At 42.8% G+C, this 24257-nt stretch overlaps 1 protein-coding gene across 4 annotated transcripts in view; it reads left to right on the top strand.

Annotated features, from left to right (window-relative positions):
- LOC147013107 (uncharacterized) overlaps positions 1 to 24257 on the top strand; it is a 145897-nt gene that overhangs the window by 108180 nt on the left and 13460 nt on the right. For all 4 annotated transcript variants that reach the window (XM_085854693.1, XM_085854692.1, XM_085854691.1 and 1 more), the window contains 16 exons: positions 469 to 529; positions 763 to 913; positions 1039 to 1536; positions 1916 to 2004; positions 2125 to 2204; positions 2342 to 2453; positions 2565 to 2637; positions 7951 to 8029; positions 8170 to 8283; positions 8625 to 8852; positions 8956 to 9040; positions 9337 to 9431; positions 9884 to 9962; positions 10577 to 10678; positions 16912 to 17009; positions 17223 to 17351. In XM_085854693.1, coding sequence (XP_085710819.1) covers positions 469 to 529; positions 763 to 913; positions 1039 to 1536; positions 1916 to 2004; positions 2125 to 2204; positions 2342 to 2453; positions 2565 to 2637; positions 7951 to 8029; positions 8170 to 8283; positions 8625 to 8852; positions 8956 to 9040; positions 9337 to 9431; positions 9884 to 9962; positions 10577 to 10678; positions 16912 to 17009; positions 17223 to 17351 — 2073 coding nt within the window. The remainder of the gene's footprint in view (positions 1 to 468; positions 530 to 762; positions 914 to 1038; positions 1537 to 1915; positions 2005 to 2124; positions 2205 to 2341; positions 2454 to 2564; positions 2638 to 7950; positions 8030 to 8169; positions 8284 to 8624; positions 8853 to 8955; positions 9041 to 9336; positions 9432 to 9883; positions 9963 to 10576; positions 10679 to 16911; positions 17010 to 17222; positions 17352 to 24257) is intronic.

The following is a 24257-nucleotide window of genomic DNA, read 5'->3' as shown; positions in this document are numbered from 1 at the left end:
GTAGGAATGCCGATAAAAGGCAAAACTGGGAAACAGAGCCCATGAGAACCAGTATCGGCCACACCAGCAGCCAAACCCGCACCACCGTCTTGCCATCAGGATTAACAGTAAAAATTACAAGGAAGTGATGAAAAAGTGGGAGGAGACAAGAAGTGCCTTCCATATATATCTGATATTCATGGGAGCAAACAAGCAAGTGTTCCACCTCTCATCCCCCACTCACTCCTGCCCTGTCCCCCACCGCCACACAAACCCACTGTGGAAATCTTGCTCCCATTAGCTCATTAAGATACTGAACTTTTGAAAAGTATGGATCTATGATAGTGCTAAGATTTCCATGTGTAGTGGTTGACATTGAGGTGGTGGAGTTGTCATGATGCTATTGGTGACAGAGATAACACTCTTGATGAAGATGGTTGGTTGTGGGTGAAGAGGCAGAGATTTGACAGTTGGTTTATGTGTTCTCAGGAAAGTGTCAGTAACCCATCCACCTGTCGCTGTTGTTACGCCATTTGGAATCTCAGATAACGTGAGTTGCATTTTCAGTTTGCTTCCAAATTTTTGTTTTGCTTTTGACATTTTAGTTTTGACATACCCACAAATGTGTCTTACCGTTGTGAACAAAAAGTAGGTGGCTTTGACACCTGTTCCTCAACTGTCACTGCAATGAGTGTACCTACCCTTGATGTGCTTTTATCCTCGAGCCAGATTGTGTTCACCGTATCACAGTTGGTTAAACAATGTCTGTGTATTTGTGTGTAGTGCAGAAATAATGATGATCATGCCGACAGTTTACCTGTTAAGGAGAAGAGTCATGAGCGCAGCCATTCTGAGGAGTTTTTGCTGTATTCAGGCAGTGAAGCCAGCTGGCCTAGCCCTAACGATGCCTTGTCCATTGGAGCAGATGTCTTTGGTATGCATTATTTGGTTATATTGAGGAAAGAAACAATTTTAAGACTTTCATCTCTTCCTCTCTCCCTTCCCCCAACCATCTTTCTCTCTTTTATTATTATTATTTTTTCTTCTTTTTTCTTGCAGACTTTCCAGACACTCAAATTGGGTGCAGTTTGGAGCAGCAGCGACCTTGCGTACCATGGAGTCGAGACCACCAGGATATTTTCTCCCAACGAGTTCTCAACTCTTCATCATCTCCAGTTGACCAATTTGCTCCTATCCTGCCAGTGAAGCAGCGCCATAGTAACACAATTCTGGAAAATAAAACGCAATTGGTCCCCCTGCAGCTCTCACCGATGATGCCTCGGCAGCATCCCATTTCTGCAACACACCCTCTGCCGTGCCATTCAAACCTTTGGCAGCCATCGGCCTATGGGCCGTTGCCTTGGCGGATCTTGTCTGGATCACCATACGGAGCTCAAGCAGTCACACACGCTCCACTGCCATTGAACCAACCATCTTGGCAGGGTGAACCAAGTTCAGCAGGAATACCAACACCAACCGAAGGGGTGCCCGACCAGCTGTCAGATCTTTCAGACGTTTCCTGTTCACCACCTCCTTTACCACAGAAGAAAAATAAATGTAAATCTCAGCTGGCTAGCATTGTGGTATGAGGACTTGCTTGAAGTGATTGGAATGTTTTGGATGAAATATCTTTGAGATATGAATGAAAGGGAATTTACACACAGACACAGACATGCACGCACGCACACACACACACACACACACACACACACACACACACACACACACACACACACACACACACACACACACACACACATACATACATACATACATACATACATACACACACACGCACACACATAGACACAGACACACACAGTGCCATCACTTCCCGGAATTGAATTGCTTATTTTGTGTTGAATGAAATACAAATACACTATGCATGACATGCATTGCAAAAGGCGTTTTCTATTCCTCATCTGCTCTATCATAGTCCAGGCATACATGCAGCTGCTCGGAAGAAGCCTGCCTCACCATGAGTGCTGTTCACCGCCTGCCTTGCCACCCAAACTACGGCACAAGGTCTGGTCTGGCAAATATGTGAACGGGTTTGATCGCTGTGGTGAAATATACATTTTCATTGTTTTACTTAATATGCATAGCGGCCAGTTCGATGTTAATTGAGGTACACGGTTTGTGTAGGATGTCTGTGCACAGCTCGGTGATCGACAGTTAATGGATAATCTGGAGAACAGTCAAATACCTGAAACGACAAACAGCAGGTACTTGCCTGTTATACAGGTGACATCTCTTTTTTTTCAATAGTTACCTTGTTTTACATGTATGGTGTAGCTGCTCTGGCATAGCCCATTGTGGTCAGTGTTATAGGCTGCTGCGATGCAAACTGTGTGTTTTGCAGTGTTAACGAGCTGGAGGATAGTGGATTGAATGAGGAGGGAAATGGGACAGATGATGAACTGATTGAAACAGAACGAACGGCAATTGCTGCTCATCTCGTGTTCTCTTGCAATGTGAGATGATGATAAATTCCTGTTTTGACCTTGTGCAAAAAGGCTATATTATCAACAGGCCATTACAGTTGTTTTGTTACTTTGCTCACTCTTTCCTTTTGTTCATTGCAGACGTCAGGAAACCCAGAGCTTCGGGCTGGTTCTGTGAACAGCCTCCTTGCATTTGCTTCTTTGCAAGGGAATGGTATGTGATGTCATTATTGGGGCTCAGAGCCCCATGTCTTGTTTCTTTCTCATTGCTGGCTTCATGACATTACCTTTATCATTTCCGCTCCAAATGGAAAAATCACTATTTAAAAATAGTCTCATTGTATTCACTCGTCGTTTCTCACCTTTCTATTGTACCCACTGGATGAAGATGTTTCTGTTTCGAGAGAGGGGTAAGATTGCAGCCAAAGCTACATCACCCCTAAACATGCCATCAATATAATTTTGGCTTTTCCAAAGGAAATTGAGAAATTTGCACAAAATGTTTGGCTGGGTCACCTGTGTTGAAAAACGAATTGGGCTACTTGGTGTTCCCCACCTGAACTCTGAGTTAAATATGCTAGAACCACAAGTTCAGATCCCATATACTGTGTTCCCTTGTCTGTTGTATCCTTATGTCCTTGTAATTCATATAAAAATACATTGATGTCTCCCAACGTCCTTGTTTTGCATGCAATATGTGTACAAACTTCTCTGTAAGACTGAGAATTTTAAGGGAAAATGTATTGTTTTGAGTTGCACTTGTTCTTGCAAGTTATAAAGCTGTTTCTCTTTATTTACTGCAGTTGTAAATGGCACAACATATTTTGTAAATAATGCATTGGATGCTTGAGATTAGCCACGTTGGAGTTTGAATTGCTGAGCTTACATTTATGAAGGTGCTTTCCTTTGTTTCGTTTGCACGTATTGTCCAACCCCTTGGGGCCAAGGTAGCATACTCTCTTTTGAGCTCTCGTCTGGGTTCAATTTTCAACCCGACTAGAAACTGTCTCATTGGTACTTCGCAGGCAGGGCATTGTATCTGCGAGTATTCCGTCCCTCAATGATGTACACTCAGTGTACAAAACATTAGGAACACCTACTCTTTCCATGGAATAGACTGATCAGGTGAATCCAGGTGAGAATTATGGTCCCTTATTGATTACACCTGTAAAATCCACTTCAATCAGTGTCGATGAAGGGGAGGAGACAGGTTAAAGAAGGATTTTTAAGCCCTGAGACGATTGAGACATGGATCGTGCATGTGTGCCATTCAGAGGGTGAATGGGCAAGACAAAAGATGTAAGTGCCTTTGAACGGGATATGGTCGTAGGTGCCCGGCGCACCAGTTTGAGTGTGTCAAAAACTGCAATGCTGCTGGGTTTTTCATGCTCAAAAGTTTCCTGTGTGTATCAAGAATGGTCCACCGCCCAAAGGACATCCAGCCAATGGCAGGCCAGTGATAGAAAACGGCTCATTGATGAAAGAGGCCAAAAGAGGCTGATACTAATTGTGCAGAGCAACAGACGGGCTACAGTTAGTCAACTGACAGTCCCGGACAACATTGGTGCCGAAAGACCCATAAAATAATACACGACCCGTCATGCCTTGACATGAATGGAGTATGGCAGTTGACAACCTACAGGTCGAGTTCCACTTCTTTCAGCAAAAAACAAGAACCTGCGATTGCAGTGGGCTAAGGAACGAAAACACTGGACACTTGGAAAAACATTGTCTGGTCTGATGAATCCCAGTTCCTGCTGTTTCACACTGATGGGAGGACTAGGGTATGGAGAAAACCACATGAATATATGCATCTATCAAGCCGTGTGTCAACATTGCAGGCTCGAGGTGATGATGAGAGGTATGTTTTCATGGCACAAATCGGGCCCCTTGTTTGAATGCCACAGAATATCTATGCCTGGTGTTGGCTTAATGGCTAGAATGGTGGGCTTGGGTTCATCTGGTTCTGAGTTAAAATCCTGCTTGGCTGTTGAATTAATACCAGATAGGGTTGACTCAGCCTGTCATCCTTCTGAGGCCGGAAAAATGAGTACCAGCTTACTGGTATCCTGCGGCGGAGTGGCGACCCGTCCAGGATTGTGCCCAATAGCCAAGGAGACTGCTGAGGCAGCAACAATGCTCTGCACGGACAGGATATCTGAACATCATTGCCAATCAGGTACATCCCTTCATGGCAGCATTGTATCCATCTGCAAATGGATTTCTTCAGCAAGATAATGCCCCATGCCACAAGGCTAGGATTGCCCAGGAATGGTTCCACGAACATGACTGAATTCAGCTTACTGCAGTGGTCACCAGATTTCAATTCAATTGAGCATCTGTGGGATGAGATGGAACGAATCCGGAGTGGAGATCCACCACCAGCCAACTTGACACAACTGTGGGAAGCATTGGAGTCAACATGGGCCAATATCATTGTGGAATGCTTTTGACACCCTGTGGAGTCCATACCCCCAACAAATTGAGGCTGTTCTGAGGGCAAAAGGTGGTGCAACTCAATATTAGGAAGGTGTTCCTAATGTTTTGTACACTGAGTGTAGATGTGAAGCTGGATGACTTTCTGCTAGCATTATTTACTGGACATAAAATATCCCAAAGCGTCTTTCACGAAGAGTAGGCAAGTTATCACTGCCACTTCTTTTTTTTGTACACATAGTCGAGGTTCGTGGAAGAGCCAGTACACTCAACAGACCAAGATGTAACAGACAAAATCAAGACGCAAAACACGCATTCATGGGGTGGACAACATGGATACAGAGGATGCATGGGGTGGACAAGATGGATACAGAAGGAAGCTCCAAGGAGGGAAAACTGGAAAATTGGAAGGAGGAGGGATTTTGGTGGAGTTAACAAGGGTAGATCATGCATTTGGATTGGGGACAATCTGAGATGGTGGTGTACAGCTGTCTTTAAAACCTGTAGGGAAAAATGAAATTGAAGAAGATGTGGACGTTTGTTCCACACGTGTGAAAAAAGGAACAAATGAGTGGAGGTGATCAGTGATCCTGGATTTAGGTAGTTGCACCAGAAGGGGGTTGATGGTGGATGGTGTGAGCCCTTCAAAAATCTGGGGGGGATGGGGGCAGAGGGGGATAAAGCATGGAAAAAGTAGAGGGTACAAGACCAGAAAGGAGGCAGTAGAAGACAGAGAGACCATCAACCTGTCCGTGATGGTGAAGTGATAAGCCCATAGACTCAGCTTTATTGAGATTCCAATAATCTTGAAGGTCTTGGTTTTCACAGCATCAAGATATGAGGAAGGTGACTGGGGAGAGCAGTACTCCATAAAGCTGTAGATGAAGGCCTGGCAGGTGGATCGGAGTTGGGGTGTGCCAAGGAAGGACTTTGTACAATGGAGGATGCCCAGTCGGCGGCTGGCTTTGGAGGCCAACTTTGAAACGTGGTTTCCCCAATAAAGATCATGGCGATAGTGAAACCCAGGAGTTTGAATGACTGAACTTCCTCAAGAGGATTGTTCAGAAAATAGATTGGAGCATTTGCCAGATGCTCCTTTCTGAGAGAGATAGTGAGAGTTTGAGATTTGTCAGGATTGAAAGACATATTCCAAGTGTTTAACCAGCTTTTAATTTTTTTTTCAAGGTTTGAAGAGAGGGAAGATAGTGCAGCCTGCCTGTCTAAAGGATGAGTGCTGTCATGGCAGAGGGTGGAATCATCACCAAATAGATAGAGGATTTTCTAGAGAGTAAAGAGATAATTGATGGAGATCAGGAATATGATTGGGCCCAGAACACTGCCTTGGGGCACTCCAGCCTTGATAGGGAGAGGAGATGAAAGGATTCCATTGAGAGCCACACGTTGGCTTTGAGAGTAGAGGAAGTCAGTATAGTGGGGCAACTTAGCATAACAATTGTGCATTTTGTGAGGAAAGCACCAAATTTGGCACACGAGTAGCCGATCATATTATGAACAGATTTGGATATTGGGCCATCTCAAAATTTTTGATGGCGGTGGAAAATGGCTGCCACAGCCATCAGCGGCTGAATTTGAGATGGCCCAATATCCAAATCTGTTCATAATATGATAGGCTACTAGTGTGCAAAATTTGGTGCTTTCCCCACAAAATGCACAATTGTTATGCTATATTTAGCTAAGTTGCCCCACTAGTAAGCCATTTGTTGAGTTGGCCTTGGATGCCATAGGCAGAGTTTGGAGAATAAGGTGAGATGCCAGACTGTATAAAAAACACGAGGTATGTCCAGAGACTGCCCTGATCTCATGTCTGACATTGAGGGCCTCTATCCATTTTTGGGGGAGTAGAAGCAGCATGTCCAAGGTGGAGTGACCTGGTCTGAAACCAAATTGCTGATCTGAGATGAAGTTGTTGGAGAAAAGGATTTCATATCAATTATGATGATGGATTCCATGACCTTGCTGATGATTGGAAGTAAGATGATAGGTCTGTAGTTAAGGGGATCAGTTTTTGCTCCTTTTTAGCTCACCTGGAACAAAAAAATGTTCAGGTGAGGTATTAGTATCATACGGCGTCCGTCACTCAGTCAGTGATTCAGGCTATATGTAAACACTCGGAACTTCTCCGAACCATACGAACATGATTTTGATGAAACTTCACCACAATCTTCATCACCCGTGATGGACTAAAGTTTGTTCATGGCATTAAAAAAAAGAAGATCTTATGGGGGTCAAAGTGGGTCCAGGTTTGACCCCAAAAAATAGGTACTTGCTTTCTTTTCCAAAAGTACACACACTTTCAATGAAACGTGACCACAAAATTCATCACCAATGATGCTAAAACTAATAGTCCCATTTTCACCAAACTTTGTAGAACTTCTGAGGACCAAGGCCTTTCAAATGCCATAAAAAAATTGCATATTAAGTGGGTCAGTTTAAAGGTCAAAGGTCATTACGATTCGGGGATGGCTACTTTTGACTTCTCAAAAAGTGTTCACCCGATTTACATGTAACTTGTTAGGAATCATCTCTGCATGATGCTTTGACAAGTTTGTTCAAACCGATTGCTAATGTACATATTTTGTGAGTCATCCACACCTACCAGTGGTTCCCTGGTTCTACCAGGTGAGCCCAGGGGCATTGCCCCTCTTTTTAGATCACCTGGAACATAGTTCCGAGGAGCTTATGGGATGGCGCGTCATCTGTCCGTGAGTCCGTCATTTATGTAATGCAGGGATGTTGGTGATTTCCAAGCAGATGGGAGATGAGAACAAATTTCAAGTTCCTGCCATATTCATTCAAATTTCAGACCTGGCCAGTCAATTAATGAAAGACTTCAACCAAAGCTTTACTTGCCTGGCCCCACAAGATGGGAATAACCGGGCCATTGCAGCAATACTAATAGTAGTAGTGTAATTTCCTTGACACATATTGAACTCAATTCTGCTTCTCTCTGAACTCCCTGTTCTCTGTAGATTATTTTGGTGCATGAGATATCCTCCTGTTGCAATTCTTCCATAAATCCTGATTTGTGTATAAGTTCTTGTTTTATTTATTTTATGTTTTTTACTCACAGATGCCTTTCGCCGTGCATTCCTCGCTACGTACCGGACATTATTGTCACCTGCTCAGGCTGTGAGCAAACTTTTGTTCAGGTATTGCATATCGGGTTATGGGATTGGGTGAGATGGACGAGTTTGACTTTGATGAGGAAACTAATTTGGAATAATGAGTGAATGTATATGAGCTGGATGATGATGTTTGATGGATGTGAATCTCACTTTTCTCACGACAGACTTCAGCGACTGGGCTGGCCTTGTGGTTCTGTGTATGATGGAACACAAAAGGTCCTTCCTGAGAACGTACGGGGAACCTTTCTGCTACTGTTGCACGTGATCAGTGAGCTCTGGTCAGACCCCCACCAATGAAAGAAGCAAACTTTTAAAAGACCCCTCCCACGTCTCCCCTTCCCTCCCCCTCCCTTACTTCCCACTCCCCCTCTATTTTTAATTCTCTTTAATTGCCCTTTCATAGTCACAATTTTTCAGTAAGCCCTGGGTTCCTGGGTAGCTTGGCAACAATGTTGCAGAGGGGACTGTGGTAGTGGTGGGGTGAAGTGAGGGTAGGGGGATAGGGGAGGCTACGGGAGGTGGAAGTTGAAGATATTCAGCTGGACAGGAGCATAAATAAACTGCTAAACATCGTTTTGTAGGGCAAAAATTCATTCCTCCTCCTTTCCACATTTTTCAGTCATACAGAGCTGACTTCAAAGGTTGTGACCCCATTGGTAGGCCTCACCCAACGCCTCTTACGAAGAGGAGACCTATGCCAGGTGAAGTTGATTCGTGACCGCCTTATTGCCCGCATTCCTCCACATCAAATCTGTACACGTCCTGTAGTGCAGAACCATTCAACCACCGATGGTGATGTCGATGAGACGTTGCATTCTCATGCAACTTCTGAAGTTATGAGTTCCAGGTAACACTTTGGTAAACAGAACACAAAAAGAGAATTGTTGTCGTCATTTGGTGGGGTTACATTGAACTTGTTTTACCAAAGGCATTTCAATTTGGATTCTCAGATCCTGCAGCCTCCTGGACTTCTCCAGTCAAAGCATTGCTGAGCAGATCACATTGAGCGATGCAGAATTTTTCTACAAGATCGAGGTTGTTCTTTATCCACCCCCATTTCACTCATTCCCTTTCAATCTCTTGTTCTCTTCAAATTATATTTTCTACTAAAGACTTCTACACATACTACCTATTCTGTACGCATAACCTTTTCGATGTAGAGTTTAAATTTATCCTTGAAATTTGTATACCAAAAATTGCACCCAAATGTGGCTCTTAAGCAAACTCGATGTACCTGCCGTTGTCGACATCTTTGCCATGCATTTTCACATTTGGCTGTGAGGCCTGTGCAACTGACACTCTTAGCGACTCTGGGACCATGTGCCATCCAGATCCCAGAGCTGCTACTGTGGACTCAGGAGTTGGCAGAAGAGCAGAGCCCAAACCTGGCCAAATTCACAGATCATTTCAACAGCATCTCATGTTGGTGTGTACTGCACTTATCACTCATGAACACAAGATCTGTTTGTAAGAGTTGTATTCATTTTTGTGCCATTCTTCCTCTACACTTTGTATAAATATGCCATGAGAAAGGTGATGTTGAAAAAGGAATGAATATTACCACTATAATGGATGAATTGAAACGTTTTTACATTTTTCCTTTCCTTTACCCCTGTACCTGTTTTACCTTTTGATAGCTCCAGAATGTTGCACATTTTTAAAGGAAATCGTAATGGGGCGTTTGCATTCCTCCACACTCGAGAGCAAGGAGTGTTGGTGAAAAATGGAATTGGTGGACAAAGGAGCCAGAACAAAAATATTGCGACATAAATATTATGATTGGCAAGCCAAGTATGGAACGTACGGTTTTTTTTTTGTTTGTTTTTTTTGTCAACAGAGGGCTTATTTTTGTATCTCCTTCCATTCCCCTTTATTCAGGGTGCAGACACTTGTAGTACGATTGCAGAAACAAGCAGAGCGAGAAAAGCTGTTTTTGAAACTGCTCAAAGTGTTGAAGGTAAAAACCAGCATATTTTTTTAATCTGTTTGAATTTTTTTTTTTGTATACATAAATCTAAGCTCACAGAGGAGTGAAACCACAGAAGGCAGCAGGTTAACAAACTGACAGAGGATCAAAGGGGAACAAGGACACAAAGACATCACACATGAGTAGCTGAAAGGAAAGGGGGGGGGTCAGCATGAGTAGTAGAGAGTAGGGATGAGTATGGGACAAAGCATGGGGTAATCATGAACAGTATTCTTGAAGGATGGGATTGAGGGCTACAGGGAGTCTCTTTCAGCCAGGTACAAGCATTTATAATAACTTGGTCTGCACTATTGAAGCCCAAGTCCAGCAGAAGGTCACAAGCATTGTGACTAGGGTGGAAAAGTGGATTATAAAATTCACATAAGAAAACTCCTTTTTTCATTTTGCATAAGATTTGGGTTTGATGTTGGCAAGGTAAGAAAGAAGTAAAACAGGAATCGGTACAAATCCACCAAGAGTGAGATTGGGGGGCAGGGAACAGGGAGTTGAATGTATATGTGTGCCTTTACATAAGATCCAAACCCTACATGTTAAGACAGATTACCGTTATCCTGTCATTCTCACCACTCCTTTCCTTCTGCCAGCATTTGCGAAAGCTTAACAACTTCAATTCCTACTTGGCCATCCTGTCTGCTCTTGATTCGGTGCTCATCCGGCGCTTGGGATGGCAGAAATCTATGCTTGATGTGAGTTTCCCACAAAGGCCTGCCTTCCACAGTTACTGCACTTTGATCACATCTGTAGCATTTTGCCAGACAATTTATCTGTCTGAACATAAGCAATTGTTTGCAAATGTATATTGGGCTGGGTTATTCGATGATGAATCCATCCTCCGGGTTGCTTTCATCACAGAAAGTTCCCAGGATAACTCAACAGCTCTTCATCAAAAGACACTGTGGGATCTTTAACATACATCAGCTAATGCTAGCAGATGGGTCCTGAACTTAACGTCCATCCAAGGGACTTGAACACTTCTTGATGCAGCTCCAAGCCTGTGAAGCACCAGTCCAAGAGTTTATATTTGTATCAAACCCAGACCAGACAGCTGGAAAATGAGTCCTGTTGCACAACATAAACATTTAATCAAAATAATGTAATATATTGTTACAATTGTGGGGTAGGGTCGAAGTAGGATTAATATTAATGTCTTAACCACCGTTTGTGTACTCGTACATTCCTAGCACTTGTTGAACATGTATTAGATCAGTGTGGTTATGGTAATATTTTCTGTACCACCGCAGTGGGATGGTGTTGTCCCATTTAGATGATAGATAGGGTAAAGTGTCTCATCCTTGTGTTCCCCCTCATCGAACCAGGTGGGGGAACTGAGGCAAAGTTCAAGACAGGACTACCTGATAACGGCAGCAGAGAGGATGTAACCTCCGTCGACTGCATTGGGAGGATGTAGCTTTCTGTCGACCATCTGTATCGAGAGGATGTAGCTTCCATCGACCATCTGCATGAAGAGGAGGTAGCTTCCTTCGACCATCTGCATGAAGAGGAGGTAGCTTCCTTCGACCATCTGCATTGAGAAGCTGTGACTTCCATCAACTGCCTGCATTGGGAGGTTGCAGCTTCCATCAACCACAGTCCACAGAGAGGAAATAAAGTGCACGTTCTTGTGCTGCAAGTCAGTCTGGGTGTACAAGTCAAGTCGATTTTTCAGATCTGCCCATCTATCTTGTAACCCTGCGCTGCTTCTAGCTCCTGTCTCTGCTCAGCCCATTACATGTGTCCCACAGAAGTGGAATAGCTCCTCAGGATCTGCACCCAGTTGGGACCGTGGTTCACGGTCCAGCATGCTCAGAGTTCTGCTCCAACCTGGAAACTTTGCACCCTGCACTACTACTTTTACTCATTTCCCGTGTGAATGATTGTTAGGTGTGTGTGTGTGTGGTGCCTTTGCCGGGGGTCGTTTATTTCTGGGAAATTTAATATTTCTATTTATTGTCTCTATGTTCTGGATTTAATTCCATATCTTGTGTTGTGAATTATATTTCTTCAGTCTTAATTGTGTGTTCCTCATGTTACCGCCATTTTGTTGCTTCAACATTTGGGTTCATTTGAGGTCCTTGGAGGAATAAATTCAAAGTAATCCTGATTAATAATTAGTCGACATGGTACCAGACTGTGGCAAAGCATAGACAAACCAACCGAATGTTCACTTTAACAAGGAAATATATTGTTGTAGTCGCCGGGTTAGTCCCAGTTGGCCAGTCCGAATCCCAATGAATCACGTTAAAGCGGTCATGCCGGCCAACTGATTTAGGCACCCTGAGAAAGTTTTCAGGCCTGATTGCTATGTTACCATACTCCAGTGGAGCGTCTTGAGCAAATCAAGTGACATGCCAATGTCACTAATAACGGCAGCTGATTATTGTTTCCCTTAAGTCCGATTACACTCATTAATGATCCGAGCGAAATCGTCAGATGCAGGCATGGTCTTGTACTGGCACTAATTGCCCAAATTCAATCTCTCCTTTAACAGACATGTATAACTCCTATACTGGCAATCAAGACACTCAAATTCACCCACAGACCAAGTGGTTTTATAAAGTTTATTGGGAAAACAACAAAAGATGGGAATACAAAAAGGAGAAGTGATGCAATTAGTTAATCCCCAATACCCATACGTGCCGGTGAATCAACGAACAAATGAATGGAGATCCTTCCCTATCTAATCACTTAATGGGCCCCCATTCACACCTCGGTAGATAGACAAGAGCAAATCCTATGGGACGGAAATACTCTCGCTGCACTCAGCAGGACGCTGTTGGTCCCAGGTGGAGATATGGGCATGTGTAGAACCAGTCATGTCACAGGCAGAGATGGCACAAGAGGGGGGAGGGAGAGAGGGGGTAGGGAGTGGGCACATCTTGCAGTGGGGTGTGTCGGGAGGCTGGACTTGGCTGATACGTCGTGCAGCAGAAAAAAACTCCAGGAGTCCGCATGCAAGCTTCGAAGCCAGCTACCATGCATCTGCCCCCACCCATGCGGTTTATGTCACGTCCACTTATAGCCTCTGGCCCCACCCACATCCATGACACCACTAATCCCTCCCTGCTCGCCTGCTATTGGCTCAATGCCCAGTTTGTAGTTGGGGCAACCCACCCTGACCATTCACCCAGATCAAATGGCAAGCTTTCCGCATCATGGCAGCATTCCTGCCTTCACTTGTGCCCAATAGCCTGTTGGACCCTTTTAAAGAACATAAAAGACAATTACAGTGAGATGAAACATAAAAAGGGTGTCGAAGGATGGCAGTTTGACGCACATTAGGGGAGAGAGGACAGCAGCTTTCTACACATACAGGCATATAAGACCTGTTGCTTCGCCGACGGGAATATCAATCTTTGCTGCGATAGCTAATCTATGGGGCAAGAACAAAACAAGGATTCCTGGGATATCGTGTCCTCCGTGTGGGGATAACCAGCTTTGCAAGTTGGTGTTTGCAGTTTCGCCACATGTACCTATACACAAACCTTCCTTGCTTTATTTTTTTTTGCGTCACAAACCTTCCCTGGGATTTCCCTGAATCCACCGACGTTAGTTAAATCCTTGAATCCTTTCTCAAGTTACAGCACAACAAACAGACAGACAAAGACAGACACGCCTCCTTTTGTAATATTGAGGTCACATGTCTCCTTTCCTCCGTGAAGCACCATGTGCATCAGTCCACAGCCCCTCAGGTATGGAGAGTGCAGTGCAAGTGCAGAGGAGAAGTGGGAAATTCTGCCATTTTTGCTTTCATAATAAATAGATGGTATAGTGTTTTGACCAACAGGTTTCAAGAGAAAATATATAAAAATTAACTTTCACCCTTTAAAAGTATGTGAATACATTATTGAACTAGAAGGGCACTCAGTAGAGCACATACCTCCACCACGTAATGCCTGATCCACGAGAACATATTGGGCCCAATAGGCCATCAGCCGTAAGCTGTATCGTGCAATTTCGTTCCACTCATCGGGGGTGGGTAGAGAAAACCTTCATAATATGATAGTATATATCCAAATACGTATGCAAAAGTTCTCCACTCAAATAGCTGCAGATATTGTGTATTTTCATCTTGAAAATCGATGCATTCCCAGCGTTCTCTCATTTGAACTCGGATCACGTGTGGGCCACGTGACGCCTCGACAGCCAATAGATCGGCTGACATCGTATGCAAATTAAGTCAGTCTGTCACGTGACCAGCTAAGTTGTCCAAGGTGGAAGCTTCCTGCAGGGAGGAAATCACCAGCAGCTGATCGGTGATTTTTGATGAATATTGCCAGTGAGGACGCTCCCCCGTGTATTATTCACCAGGACAATGAAGCGAACAAAGAAGTTAAACGTTTTACGTCTGTAAGATGGGATAAATGGAGAGAAAGCGTCAACAAATGGCTCGTCTTAGACGGTCACGAAAGACGTTTAGCCGAGAGTGCCGGTGTAAAGATTTCAAGTTACCCCCTGGGTAGCTTGAAATCGATTTCATCCTACCCCCTACGATTTCAGATTACCCCCCCCCCTCAAAACATTTATTTATGTTGTTTATTTACAAAAAAATAGTAATTTAATTGATATTGAAAACTAATTAGGGAAAAACCATTGACCACGTGACAGCCTTTAAAGAGTTTGTAATGAATTTTGATTTTATTATGAATGATTTTATTTTAATATTGTCATTAATTGAAATCAGTATTTCTCATACAGTTATAGTTTTTTCCACATTTTTATGAAATCCTTCTTTGATATAGTTGATCCAAATAGACATACTGGTATATCTTTTTAACCAACTCAGACTATATTTACAAATATGGAAACAAGGCAATAAAATGAATGTATAAGAAAGGCAATGAAAACAGCTTATTTTTAATTCACAATTTCGTTGTGGTGGTGGTGGTCGTATGGCAGCTTCGCTGCCAGGGTAGCTCTCATTTCTTGAAGTGACTGTGTCACTGATGCAGTGCCCCTCTACCAGTACACACACTGGAACTGGTACTCATTTCACCAACCTCGGAAGGATGACGGGCTGAGCCAACCCCCTGGTGTATTAATTCAGTTAAATGGTCATTTTACCCGAACTTTGAATGGTCATTTTACCCGAACAATGCACTCATTGACCTTTGACCCCTGACTTAGCCTCGATAGGTCAATATGTCCAGAAGCAAAGTTTTAGTACCCATTGAGTACTCTGTACCTATGAACTTTCATTCGTATCGGTTAACCTGTGTAGGAGCAAGGGGGCTTTGAATGGTCATTTTCCCGAACAATGCACTCATTGACCTTTGACCCCTGACCTTGCCGAGATAGGTCAATATGTCCTGAAGCAAAGTTGTAGTACTCATTCAGTACTATGTACCTATGAATGTTCATTCGTATCAGTTAATCCGTGTAGGAGCAAGGGTGCCTTGAATGGTAATTTCGCCAAAAAAATGCACTTATTGACCTTTGACCCCTGACCTACACGAGATAGGTCATTATGCAATTGAGCAAAGTTGTAGTACTCATTACGGTCTATAAACATGTAAAGATTCATTGGATTCGGTTCAACCGTCTTGGAGCTAGTGTAATTTGAATTTACAGCGGGAATGCTCAATGGCCCTCGGACACCCAAGTTGAGAAGGTTACCATTTGGAAACTATAAGATATAGAAAAAAATGGATGTCATATTGCAGACAGAGAATCACCTTAAGATTATGCATACCAAATCTCATCGAGTTCCATCTACTGATAACTACTCAGTATCAATTTGAATGAAAAGTACCGAAAATGCGGTTTGATATCGGAAATTTCCAAAGTTCGAAGGGGTGCTGTGGGTCAACAAAGATCTAAATCGAAAATCCGGCTCGATCGTATGTGCACAATGTATTCCAGACAATTAGTATGAATTTTCATGACCATCCAACCATAACCCTAGGAGGAGTAGCATTTGGCGCGAAGGCACCTCCAGCTCTCGCATATTATCGATTTTTGCACTAATTGACCTTTGACCCCTGACCTAAGCGAAATCGGTCAATATGTCCTGAGGCAAAGTTGTAGTACTCATTGAGTACCATGAACCTGCAAAGTTTCATTCGTATCGATGCACTCACCTGGTCGCTAGGGGGCCTTCAATTTTCGCCAATTTTCGCGCATACCCTAATTGTAGTGGGCGCTGCGGGTAAAGTATTCCATCTATCACAAAAACCGGAATATATTTGATAGAGCATCACCTGTAGATCATTCATGCCAAATTTCATAACCCTACGTGGGATAATGGCTTTCGGAATTGATTTCGCATGAACGGTACCGATTTTGAAGGTTTTTCGGTTGTTGCAAGGGAACCAAAGCGTCCCTAGTAACCATCACAATTTCCAAAGCACTAGGTCATAAGATGTACCTACCACTGGAGTTTGGTCAAAATCGTCCCACGTTTACTCCCAATTATGCTGATGACAAACGAACAAACAGACAGAATTACTGACATTAAGGGTCATCTATTTCGGCGACCCAATATATGAAGCGTAAATATTAAATATGGAATTGGCCATGAAATGTAAATATTCTATGGAAAGTTCATCTCTTTTCAGTGTTGTTTCCAACCAGTGTCGTACATTTTTCCCAACAGCAAGTCAGTTTCCTGATCCCACTGGAATAGACATAATGCAATTGGCCCTGAAACGTTTTGAAAAAGAGAAAACCTTTTATGACCTCCCCTCTGTATCATTTAAGGATTACCAAGTGTATTTGGTTGCATTTTTGAACCTTGCAAGGTAAAGGTATCCTTCATCTTAAACTAAAGCACAAATGTGGAATTATCCAACTTTTGCCAGAAATTTAAATCAAATCGACTCTTCCATGATCTCTGGGAAAAAAATTACAAAGTAATTTAATCTACTTATTTTATATGCGAGATTGGTGCCAATTCTGTTTGTTTCTTCTGTTCTGTTTTTAGCGTCTGGATGAGCAGCGTGGCATATTGGACAGCACTTCGTCTTTCCGTGCCTACAGGGCAGCACTCACTGCAGCACATCCACCTTGCATACCCTACTTGTAAGTATTTCCTTTGTCTTCAAATTTAACCACATTGAGTGGCAAATTTTGAATGACATAGAGTGAAGGATGGGCATATAAAGTGTTTAACTCCTAAAAATTGAATTTGTGTAAAATATCATCCAACATTGCATGAACCCTCCAGGACCATAAAAAATTGGATGTCACAGTGGTGTTCTGAGAAGTTGTGTTGATCGGCAATGGGGTATCCAGGGGATTGGTGTTGCAGGACCTGACATTTGGGCATCTTGGAAACCCAGACTGGATCGATGGAAAAGTTAACTTTGCCAAACGCTGGAAGCAATTCGCCATCCTTGATGTAGTGAAACGCTTCCAGAAATGGTAAGAAGAATTGCATCACAGTGGAATTGTGTTAAACCTGGGAGCAGTATGATATCCAATACACAATGGAACATTTTGCAATTAAAAAATATATATATATATATATATATATATATATATATATATATATATATATATATATATATATATATATATATATATATGGTGTATGTATAAAAGGCTGTCAAAAATGATGGGTTGGAATGATTTTATTCAAAATATACAAGGAGACTCGAAGATATGTATGTTTCAATTTGTATCAAGAAAAAACATCATTTAAAACTACATGCACAAATGTGACCCTATTTTCCTTATCTTCTGGGCTGTTTCATTTTGATGGGACAGCCTCATGAGCACACTAAAGTCTAAAGCCTTGGCCCAGCGTCAGGTGTGCTTATATCTTCTTTCTTTATTTGACACCATACAGACGTAAATGAACACTTATTTTATTCTACACGCGTTACACATCATGTGCAGAGAATTTCACCTCCCTGGGCCTTGTATTTATTGTTATTTAAGAAAACGCTTCTCCACACCGCCCTTGAGGCTCGGTTTGCAAGTCACCGTCTTCAATTCCAATCGAAGAAACGTAATTACTGTTTTATGGAAAATGTTTTTCAAGTTTTTTTTTATAGTTTTTTTTGTCCTAAAAAAAATAGAGCAGAGTGAACACACATTCATGTTTAAAGATTGGCCTTTAAAACCCTTCCTAAATCGTCCTTATGAAGGGAAACACACAAATACACATTGTGTTTTATGGAGGTGTGTGTGTGTGTGTGTGTGTGTGTGTGTGTGTGTGTGTGTGTGTGTGTGTGTGTGTGTGTGTGTGTGTGTGTGTGTGTGTGTGTGTGTGTGTGTGTGTGTGTGTGTGTGTGTATATATATATATATATATGCGTGTATATATATATATATATATATATATATATGTATATATGTATATATATGTATATATATATGTGTATATATATGTGTATATATATGTATATATATATATATATATAATGGCAGAGGCAGCACAATGTCAGTGCTGTGAAGCATAAAGTGCTGAAGATGAGTGTTGGGATGACTGACTGGAGATTAGAGTTGGGTGCACCATTACGATCCCGAGAGCAAGAGAAGGTCAATGGAGTACCGCCACAAAGGATCACCAGCCCCGACGTAGCTCCATCAGATTTTCATCTCTTCCTCAAACTTGAGAAACATCTTTGTGGAGAATTTTTTTGTCTGATGATGATGTCAAGGCCCCTGTGAAGTGCTGGTTTAGTCAGCAGGATGTACAGTTCTATCATGACGGCATCACAAAACTACAGAATGTTGGCAGAAATGTGTGAATCACAATGGTGATGATGTTGGGAAATAAATGTGCTATGGGAGACAAATACTAATATAAACATTGATGTTAATATCTGTCTTTGTTTAATTCGAACATCTTTACCTGTTTTGGACAAAAAAAATAGGTGTGTGTGTGTGTGTGTGTGTGTGTGTGTGTGTGTGTGTGTGTGTGTGTGTGTGTGTGTGTGTGTGTGTGTGTGTGTGTGTTTTCTCTATATATAATTACCAACACCACCGAAGGTGAAGGAGGTTATGTTTTCACCCCTTTCTGTCTGCTTGTTTGTTACATGCAAAATCGAAGATTTTTACAGTATATTGGACAGTCGATTCTGTTATTCTGTCTGTTGGGTCGCCAAAATAGGTGACCCTTATTGTCAGTAATTCTGTCTGTTTGTTTGGATGTTTGTTCGTTTGTCATCAGCATAATTGGTAGTAAATGTGGGTGGATTTTGACCAAACTCGGGTGGTAGGTACATCTTATGACCTAGTGCTTTGGAAATTCTGATGGTTGCTCGGGACGCTTTGGTACCCAAGCAACAACCGAAAAACCTTCAAAATCGGTACCGTTCACGCGAAATCAATTCCGAAAGCCATTATCCCACATAGGGTTATGAAATTTGGCACGAATGATCTACAGGTGATGCTCTATCAAATATATTCCAGTTTTTGTGATATATGGAATACTTTACCCACAGTGCCCCCTGCAATTAGGGTATGAGCGAAAATTGGCAAAAATTGAAGGCCCCCTAGCGAACAGGTGAGTGCATCGATACGAATGAAACTTTGCAGGTTCATGGTACACAATGAGTACTACAACTTTGCCTCAGGACATATTGACTGATTTCGCTTAGGTCAGGGGTCAAAGGTCAATTTGTGCAAAAATCGATAATATGCGAGAGCTGGAGGAGCCTTCGTGCCAAATGCTACTCCTCCTAAGGTTATGCTCGGATGGTCATGAAAATTCACACTAATCGTCTGGAATACATTGTGCACAAACGATCAAGCCGGATTTTCGATTTAGATCTTTGTTCACCCACAGCACCCCCTCGAACTTTGGGAATTTCCGATTTCAAACCGCATTTTCGTTACTTTTCATTCAAATGGATACTGAGTAGTTATCAGTAGATGGAACTCGATGAGGTTTGGTATGCATAATTTTAAGGTGATTCTCTATCCGCTATATGACATCCATTTTTTTCTATATCTTATAGTTTCCAAATGGTAATCCTCTCAACTTGGGTGTCCGAGGGCCATTGAGCATTCCCGCTGAAAATTCAAAGTACACTAGCTCCGAGACGGTTGAACCGAATCGAATGAATCTTTACATGCTTATACACCGTAATGATTACTACAACTTTGCTCATTTGCATAATGACCTATCTCGAGTAGGTCAGGGGTCAAAGGTCAATAAGTGCATTTTTCATGCGAAATTACCATTCAAGGTACCCTTGCTCCTACACAGATTAACCGATACGAATGAAAGTTCATAGGTACATAGTACTCAATGAGTACTACAACTTTGCTTCAGGACATATTGACCTATCTCGGCTAGGTCAGGGGTCAAAGGTCAAAGAGTGCATTTTTCGGGCAAAATGGCAATTCAAATCCCCCTTGCTCCTACGCGGATTAACCAATACGAAAGAAAGTTCATAGGTACGGAGTACTCAATGGGTACAACTTTGCTTCAGGACATATTGACCTATCTTGGCTAAGTCAGGGGTCAAAGGTCAATGAGTGCATTATTCGGGAAAATGACCATTCAAAGCCCCCTTGCTCATACACGGGTTAACCGATTTGATTGCAATTTCGTAAGTACTTAGTACTAGATTAACTCAGATCAGGGGTCAAAAGTCATCGGATGCTCGGCGACTCATGGCCGCCTACCGGCTTGTCTGTTTGTTTGGCTGTCTGTTTGTCGCGTACAGGTCACAATTTCAAACCGATCTTCACAAAACTTCACCACATGGAAGAGTTTGTCATAAGGAAGAAGCCTATTGTTTTTGAGGTGAAAAGGTCAACATAGGCCAAAGATCATCAACTTGGGTGAGATTTCTAAATTCCTACATTTTCATCCGATTGACTTGACATTTGAAGAGGAGTTATATTTCATGTCAATGGATTCAACCAGCCAATTATTTTTGGGGTCAACAGCAACTAACACTCTCACTATGTCTCTCCGAAAGGACCGTTTATAACCCCCCCACCAATCTACTTTCTCAGCAATCCTCTGGAAGAAGTCCTTTCATTCAAGCTTCTGGGTCTCACTATCTGTCATGATCTTTCCTGGGAAAGCCACATTTCCAACCTGGCTTCCAAAGCCAGTCGCCGACTGGGAATCCTCCATCTTGCAAAGCCCTTCCTCGGCCCACCTGAGCTCCTGACTACATACAAAGCTTTCGTCCGCAGCTTGATTAAGTACTGCTCTCCCCTCTAGACTGGTACTCCTGCCTCTCACCCTTCTCGGCTTGACGCTGTGGAAACCAAGGCATTTAGGATCATTGGCATCTCCCGCGATGAGGCTGAGTGTTTGTCCCCTCACTCTCTCGCCGCAGGCAGGTCAATGGTCTTTCTGTCTTCTACCGTCTCCTCTCCTGTCTCGCCCCCACTGCCTACGATTTGTCCCCACCATATTTCCGCAGGGGGCTCAAGGTTCGCCAACAACAAACCCCCTCTGGTAAAACTACCAAAATTACGAATCACTGCTCACCTTCACTCTTTCATTCCTCTTTTTTTCCCCACCTTTGGAACAAACTCCCACACTCTCTGCAATCCCATTCTTCCCTCCAGACCTTCAAAACAGCTGTTCACCACCACCTCTTATCTTCCCCCATACAAAATCTCGATCTTTTCTACCCCCGTTAATCCACCCCAAACCCACCTCCTTCAAATTCCCTGCTTTCCTTGCTGAAAGTCCTTGTGGTGTCCATCTTGTATACCCCATGTTCCCTGCCCCATCTCTCTCCCTTCCAGAGATCTCCTAATGCCTCTGTTCCCCACTGTTTTGTCCTTCCCTCTCCCGCCCCTCTTTTCTCATGCCCCCCTTGATGTGCATTGTGTTAACTCTCATACGAGCCTCGACAATGCATTCAAGAAAATAATAAAAAACCAAAAGGTCAACATAGTCCCAAGGTCAACAACTAAGGTGGTGTTTCTAAAATCCTCAATATTCATCTGATTTACTTGAAATTTAAAGGATATATATTTCAGGTCACTGAATTCAACCAGCCAATTATTTAGGAGGTCCACATAGGCCAGATTTCTAAAATTGTCAATTTTCATCTGATTCACTTGAAATTTGAAGAGGAGTTGCATATTTGGCCATTGAAAATCAACCAGCAACTATTTTTGAGGTCAAATTTGTTTTACGATTTTGCAAGTACTGTATCATGCTCTGCACAACGTCTTTTTCTTGTTTGGTCTCCGAAATAGGTGACCCTTATTGTCAGTAATTCTGTCTGTTTGTTTAGATGTTTGTTCATTCGTCATCAGCATAATTGGTAGTAAGCGTTGGCCGATTTTGACCAAACTCGGGCGGTAGGTACATCTTATGTCCTAGTGCTTTGGAAATTGTGATGGCTGCTAGGGACGCTTTGGTTCCCTCCCAACAACCGAAAAACCTTCAAAATGGGTACCGTTCACGCGAAATCAATTCCAAAAGCCATTATCCCACGTAGGGTTATGAAATTTGGCATGAATGATGTACAGGTGATGCTCTATCAAATATATTCCGGTTTTTGTGATATATGGAATACTTTACCCGCAGCGCCCCCTACATTTAGGGTATGCACGAAAATTGGCGAAAATTGAAGGCCCCCTAGCGACCAGGTGAGTGCATCGATATAAATGAAGCTTTGCAGGTTCATGGTACTCACTGAGTACTACAACTTTGCCTCAGGACATATTGACCGATTTCGCTTCGGTCAAGGGTCAAAGGTCAATTAGTAGAAAAATCGATAATATGCGAGAGCTGGAGGTGCCTTCGCGCCAAATGCTACTCCTCCTCAGATTATGGTTGGATGGTCATGAAAATTCACACTAATCGTCTGGAATACATTGTGCACAAACGATCGAGCCGGATTTTCGATTTAGATCTTTGTTCACTCACAGCACCCCCTCGAACTTTGGGGATTTCCGATTTCAAACCGCGTTTTCGGTACTTTTCATTCAAATGGATACCGAGTAGTTATCAGTAGATGGAACTGGATGAGATTTGCTTTGCATAATCTTAAGGTGATTCCCTATCCGCTATATGACATCCATTTTGCTCTATATCTTATAGTTTCCATGCTCAGTGACCCATCGCCGCCTACCGGCTTGTTTGTTTGTCTGTCTGTCTGTGTGTAGTATATCTCAATAGGTTGTGGATGGATTCAGATGAAATTTGGTGGACAGGTTGGTGTGTGACAAGGACGAACTGATTAGATTTTGGTGAAGATCTGGATCTGGCTACTGCAATTTTAAAGTAATTCTTCACCATTGAGAGATGGGGCTAAAAACGATATATGGCATGATATTCAAAAAGTTAATGGGCTCAATATGTTCCACTGGATCAGGCATTTCGTGGTGGAGGTATGTGTTCTACTGAGTACCCTTCTAGTTCTATTATGTTATCCACCAGCAAGTACAACCCATCACTTCGCTGATGGGAATTTGAAGAGGGGGGAGCAAGGAGGGGTGGGGGAATGATGAGGAGGAGTGAGTGGGGAGAGTGAGGGGGGCAGAGCGAGGAGGGGTGAGGAAGGGGGAAAGCAATGAGGAAGGGGAGAAAGCGAGGAGGGGTGAGGAATGGGAGAGAGCAAGAAGGGGGAGAGCAAGGAGGGATGAGGGGGGGTGGGGGAGAGCGAGGAGCGGTGAGGAGGGGGGAGAGCATGGAGGGGTGAGGAAAGGGGAGAGTGATGAGGGGTGAGGAAGGGGGAGAGCGAAGAAGGGGGTGAGGAAGAGTGATGCCTCACTTCACGTCACTGTCATGGAGTATAGTTGTAATCCATATGGAGGGATCATACAGGAAAAAATGGCCACTCATTCAAATGTGTACACAATGAGAGGCTTATAAATGGTAATAGAGTGGATTGATAAGCATTTAAAAGCCATACCTTTTATTCTCAAGCGTTTTCTGAACTACCAAGATTTTAAAAGACACCAGAATACATCGCTAAAGTACCACATCGAGAGATCGCTAAAATGCCAATTTGTACTTATTATTATTATTATTATTATTATTATTATTATTATTATTATTCTACTTCTCTCAAAACAATGTAAAACTGTAGCCAAACCTACCTCGATAACTGCTGAAGCCATGATGGTGATTCCAATGCGAGGAAGTTATTTTGTCTCTGGGATAGTGCATGCAACCCAAAATTTAAAATTACAGTTTATAAAACATTAATCGTTTTATTAGAAAAATAAATCGAACGTAAATGTGGACTCAATCAAACCAAGCCAGGATCGTGTGGGGGGGGGGGAGGGATGGACAGAACCATTCCCAAAGAGATGCATGTCCATGTCAAAATGTAAAATGTCAAAAGATGTTGTGATGCTAAACTAGAAGAGGATTGTGGTGTCGTATTGT

This window comes from Eptatretus burgeri, chromosome 14, assembly GCF_056783735.1.
Source record: "Eptatretus burgeri isolate ZD-2024b chromosome 14, Ebu_testis_v1, whole genome shotgun sequence".
Taxonomy (NCBI): Eukaryota; Metazoa; Chordata; class Myxini; order Myxiniformes; family Myxinidae; genus Eptatretus; species Eptatretus burgeri.
This window is presented reverse-complemented; position numbering and strand designations above follow the sequence as displayed.